Source organism: Ichthyophthirius multifiliis, assembly GCF_000220395.1.
Source record: "Ichthyophthirius multifiliis unplaced genomic scaffold scaff_1120509251321, whole genome shotgun sequence".
In the NCBI taxonomy this organism is placed as follows: Eukaryota; Ciliophora; class Oligohymenophorea; order Hymenostomatida; genus Ichthyophthirius; species Ichthyophthirius multifiliis.
In genome coordinates this window covers 53,302-59,334 of record NW_004085988.1, presented here as the reverse complement: position 1 = coordinate 59,334, position 6,033 = coordinate 53,302, and the positions used below count along the sequence as shown (strand labels likewise).

General features: G+C 20.6%; 2 protein-coding genes across 2 annotated transcripts, besides 3 other annotated features; both read left to right on the top strand. All coding sequences in view use genetic code 6, as the record gives it.

The window, feature by feature from the left end:
• Positions 1-20: part of a microsatellite that runs on past the window's edge.
• A 657-nt stretch (positions 21-677) lies between these two features.
• On the top strand, positions 678-2,425 carry IMG5_181160 (hypothetical protein; the record flags this gene model as incomplete). The annotated part of the gene is made up of 3 exons (XM_004027483.1): positions 678-1,164; positions 1,217-2,064; positions 2,170-2,425. The coding sequence occupies 3 exons, from the start codon at positions 678-680 to the stop codon at positions 2,335-2,337; spliced, it is 1,503 nt and encodes a 500-aa protein (XP_004027532.1). The 3' UTR covers positions 2,338-2,425.
• A 67-nt stretch (positions 2,426-2,492) lies between these two features.
• Positions 2,493-2,591: a microsatellite.
• Positions 2,501-2,548: a microsatellite.
• A 1,198-nt stretch (positions 2,592-3,789) lies between the features above and the next one.
• On the top strand, positions 3,790-6,033 carry IMG5_181150 (hypothetical protein; the record flags this gene model as incomplete). The annotated part of the gene is made up of 5 exons (XM_004027482.1): positions 3,790-4,758; positions 4,804-5,026; positions 5,076-5,246; positions 5,296-5,760; positions 5,822-6,033. The coding sequence occupies 5 exons, from the start codon at positions 3,790-3,792 to the stop codon at positions 6,031-6,033; spliced, it is 2,040 nt and encodes a 679-aa protein (XP_004027531.1).

Genomic DNA, 6,033 nt, shown 5'->3' with positions numbered 1-6,033 from the left:
ATATATTTAATTTATTATAAATAGTTATGTTTAAGTTTTTTTTATATATAAACTAATATTTTTTTTTTATTTTTATCATAATTAATATTAAATTGATTATTGAATTACTTTTTATTCTGTATTCGTCCTATATGTAATTTCATTTTTTTTATATATAATATATAAAATCCTATTAATCAATGTAATTATAATATTGATTTTTTTTTTATTTAAATCTATTTTTAATATAATAATTTTATTTATCTCAAATTATATATTATAAATTAAAAATAACTTAAAATAAAATTAAACTATTCTAAAGCATAATAATAATTTTTCTTAATTTGTTTTTATGATTAATAAAAATTTTTATTTATATATTTTAATATATTCTTTATATAAAATAATTAAATTTATTTCCTAATTTTTTTTCAAAATATAATAAAAATGTAATAATATTAACTAAGAAATAATATATATATTTAATTTATTAAAACTATAAATCATAATAAAATAAAATCATTATTACATATAATATAAGTAAATTTACATTCACTAAATAAATGAAAAATTAACCAAAATAATCAAAAAAAAATTAAAACAATAATAATTAAATAAAATATCAAAAATAAAATCAATAATCAATTTTTTTTTTAAAAAAAATATAATTTTTTTAAATAAAAGAAAATAAGTAAAAAATGTATCCAAGACAAGATCCAGCTTTAGAAACTATAAAATGTACATGGTAACCCAATACAACTTAAAAATCTCCTCATTCCCAAGAAATATACTGTCCCATGCCTAAGAAAATAATGGAAAGTGTCCTCGATGCTATCGGAAATACCCCTATGGTAAAATTAAGCAATTTGTAAAAAGCAGAGAACTTAAAATGTGAGATTTTAGCTAAATGTGACTTTTTTAATTCTGGAGGATCTCTAAAAGACAGAATCGGACGTCGTATGTTACTCGATGCTGAGAAATAAGGAAGAATAAAACCTGGAGACACTCTTATTGAAGCCACAAGTGGAAATACAGGCATTGGATTAGCTTTAGCTGCTGCCATAAGAGGATATAAGATGATTATTTGTTTACCAGAGAAAATGTCGACTGAAAAAACAGATGTTTTAATGGCTTTAGGGGCCAAAATTGTAAGAACTCCAACTGAGGTTGAATTTGATGATCCAGGTATATATAAATCTATAATCGCATATATATTTTTATAAAAAATATAACAAAGAAAGTCATATAAGTATGGCTATAAAATTGTAAAAAGAAATCCCAAATAGTCATATTTTAGATTAATATATAAATCCAGGAAACCCTCTAGCACACTATGATGGTACAGCTGAAGAAATATTATATTAGTGTGATAACAAAATCGATTATTTATTCGTTGGAGTAGGTACAGGTGGTACTATAACTGGAATAGCAAGAAAAATGAAAGAAAAATTATCTACTTGTAAAATTGTAGGGGTAGATCCTTATGGTTCTATTTTAGCTTAACCTTAGACTTTAAATTCTAGAATGGAATCTTATTAAATAGAGGGAGTAGGGTATGATTTCGTGCCTAGAGTTTTAGACAGACAGAGTGTGGATATCTGGGTTAAAGCTACTGATGTACCTAGTTTTAAAATGGCAAGAAGATTAATTAGGGAAGAAGGGCTTTTTTGCGGAGGATCAAGTGGATAAGTAGTTAATGCGGCAATAGAGTTTGCTAAAGAACATAATTTAGGTGAAAATGTAAGAATAGTTTGTGTTTTAGCGGATCATTTGAGAAATTATATCACAAAATTTGTAAGTAAAGAATGGATGGTGGGCAAGTAATTTTATGATTACGAAGAATTGGAAGATGAAGATTATTAATAAAGCCCTTTGAAAGGTATTTCTTTGGATAAAATTTAACTTAAAATATGCAAGATGTATAATGAGAATATAACAGTAGGAGAAGCTTTAAAGGAATTCGAAAATGGAGTACCAGCTCTGCCTTTAATTGTTAATAAAAGCATTTATTCAACTGTTTATCCTGAAAAATTAATGAAAGCTATTTAAACGAAAAAATTAGGACATAATGATTTAGCTAAAAAAGTATTTATTTAAATATATTATATAAATTTATTATATATCCTATTTTCTTTTATTTTATAAAAATATATATATTTAATTATTAAAATTAATTATATAATTATTTAGGCTTGGTCAAAAGAACAAGTAGTTGTATAATATGATAATCTTGATGCAGGAAAATTAAGTAAATTTTTGGAAAGAAATAAAGTTGTATTTTTAGTTAAAAATAATTAAGAAGGACATGTTTAATAAATATTTTATGCGGTGCCTTAAGATTTATTAAAATTATTGTGATTATTGATTTTAATTAAAATAAGTAATTTTTTTTGCTTATTTATACATATTTTATTTTAAAGTAATAATTATAATGTATTATTAATTTAAAAATATCAAATATAATAAAGTTAATATATAAATTAAAAATAAGAAAAAAAAATTGAAAAAAAAAAATATTTAGTATATATATATATATTTATATATATATATATATATATATATATTTATAAAACTATTATTATATTATTAATTATATATTTTTATATTTATTTTAAAAATTATAAATTTTTTTTATTTGAAACTTATATTTATAAATATTATTTTATATAATAATAAAATAAAATTTTCATTATTCATAATTCATTAAACCTTTTCTACCATCAGAAGTAAAGAATATTATAAAATAATATAATATTGCTATAATAACAAAAATATAAAATAAAATTTTATAAAATCCTTATTTTAAATATGAAAATAAAGGATCCTTTAAAATATCATTTTTTTCATAAACAATTTCATTACACACTTAAATAACATTATTATAGAAATCTTTATTATTATTTTAAATAAAATTATTAAATAGAAAATTATAGCAGTTTTATATTCTTTCCTATCCTTATTCTTATGTTTATGTTACATATAAATTTTAATTATTTGAACAATCAATAAATTTACATACTTTATTTATAAAAAAATACTCGTTTAATATTTCTATATGGTCTTTAACCAAATGTAAATGCAAAAATTACTAATTTGTAAATAGCTTACTGCAAATATCACATTTTCGTGTGTTTTTATCCTCTTGGGAACTTATTTAATTTAAAAAATCTATTTCTTCGATAGATTTATTATTTTTCATTTGAAAATCATATTTATCGAGGAAATAAGTTAATAATTACCTGCCTTTTAAGGCATCAGATATTAAAATATATGTATCATATATTGTATCAGTTTTTTATAATATAAATGATAAATTGTTATCTTATAAATTATAGTTGAAATATTCGGTTTTATTTAAATATATTATATTTTAAAGATATGCTAAATAAAATTATATTTATATTAATATAATTATTTTCATTTTTTATTTTATTTAAATAATAATAATATGTTTTTTTTTTTTAAAAAAAAAATAATAATTTTTATTTATTTTATAATTTCTATTTTTTATTTATTTTTTAAAAATTATTTTTATTTATAATTTAATTTTTTTCTTTATTCATATACATAAAATTATATAATTTAATATTATATCAAAAGTATAATTAAAAAAATATTTTTAATATTATTAAAATAAATAAAAATAAATAATAAAAATGGGTTAATCCCTTAAATGCTGTTCTACATTACCAGGAGATAAAGACGGTCGAGTAAAAATATAATAATCAAAAATAAATAAACTATATTAAAAAACATTAAAAAAAATCTATTTAAATTTTAATAATTTTTTTATATTAAAAAAAGGAAGCAATGTTAAACGTATAGTCAAATATTGACATTCGATAGAAAATAAAAAATGAGACGAGTCGATTTTCTTAAATATATTGTACAAAATTAGAAAACGATCGTTTATAATTTATTTTATCTTTAAAAAATTATGACGAATTTTCTCAAGAAGAAGTAATAAAAGTAGAACTCTAATAAAAAAAGGATTTATTTTCTCTTTTTTTAGACCGTAACTACGAATGGATAATTGAATAAGATATTGTAAAAGACTTTAATTGTTAAAATTCTATAATAACTCGTGCATAGGATAAACGCACAAACGAAAAATACACACTATAATTAATAAATTTCGATGAATATGATGATTATGAATTTAAAGCAGCTTTATATTAAATATATATAATGAAATAACTATAAGTAGTAAATAATGGGATTCCTCATTCTCATATAATTTAAATAAAAGACTAATATTTAATTGAGTCTTAGGAAAAAGCGAACAAATAAAAAACATTGGTAATTATTTTAGAATATTTCGATGTCACCTTACATGATATTATTTAATTCAGAAAATAACATAAGTGGGCATTTTCTATATAAGAACTAACTTCCTTTATAAGAGATATAAACTCAGCTTTAGCAACTATGTTTAGAATGGGAATTTCACATAGAGATATTAGGCCGACAAACATTTGGTATGTTTGTTAGGAAAAATGCTATAAAATTGGAGGCTTTTAGGATGCTAAAATTAACGAAAAAATCAAAGATGTAAATATGAAAGGAGTTTATAAGTTTGAAGATGGGGAAGGGTATAATACTGTGAGGGGGGTACCGTAGTATTTAGCACCTGAGATTTTAACTTTAATGCATGGGAATGTTAATTAGAAAGTACTCTAGTTTAATCCATTTTCTCTTGATATGTATGGATTGGGATTAACTGTGGTTTTAATGAAAAATTTGTATGATGAATTAGAATTTGAGAATGTTTTAAATAAAGTATTTTTTAATTTATTTTTATTTTTATTATTATTTTTAAATTAGGTAAAACATAAAGGAACAGCTAACATTAATATAGATTTAGGATGTTTGGAATTAAATTAAATAGTAGATTAGATGGTAAATAAATATCCTTATAAGAGAATTAATGCTATTAGTTTAGATAAATATTGTAGTAATTATTTTAGTATGGAAGATTATCCAAAAAATAACGAAAACAATCTTATTTAAAGCTTATAATATAAAAAAAAAAAAAAAGTTAAGAAGAGTAAAATAAAAATAAAAATAAAAAAAATATTTTTTTAGTTATATATAAGATTAAGAATTAATAGCAAATGAATATTTTAAAATGTTTATTTTTGATTAATGGATATATAAATACGATGAAATAATTTCAAGTTATGAAACTAATTCCCAAGACTTAAATAAAGCTGATATTTTAGTTAAAATTGGGAATGGTTATTTAGAATTAAACGATGTTTATAAAAGTAATAAAATTATAAAGAAGTAATATTTTTTCAAAATAAAAAATTAAAGGTAAAAATTTCTTTATGAGAGCTTCAGTTATTTATAATGAAACTGGACATGAATTTCGTAAAAAAAGCTTGCTGGATGGATCAATTAAATATTATGAAATGGCTATTGAATGTGTACGTAAAGCTAATAATGGAGAAGATACACTTGAACTTGCTCTTCTTTTAGAAAATATAGGTAATATATACAAGATGAAGGGAGAGTTTTTAAAAGCAAGAGCTTTTTAGGAAGAATCTTTATAAATAATATTAATTTAAGTAGGAGAAAAAAGCATAGAAGCAACAAGGCTTTATAATAATTTAGGAAATTTATATGGTAGTCTAGGTTTATATAAAAAAGCAGACAAAAGATTGAAAAAAGCTTTAAAGATTGTCGAAAATTTATACGTAGGTTAAGAAGAATAAGTTTAATTAAAAGCCATGTGTTTGTGTTCTTTAGGAGAAATTAATAGATTAAAAGGAAACTATGGTATTATATTTAAAAAAATAAGATAATATTTTATATATTTATTAAATAAAATAAAATGTAGAAAATGCATTAGAATTTCTTTTAGAAGCATTGGAAATTAGGGAGGAGCATTTCGGAAGTGGACATATTGATTTGGCTTCTAATTGTGAAAATTTAGGAAATGTGTATTTCGATTTAGGAGATTTTCATAGGTCGAAGAAATATTATGAAAGGGCTTTAGTGATTAAAAATCTTAATTGCAAGCCGATTCTCCTGATATTGCACTTACTTTGA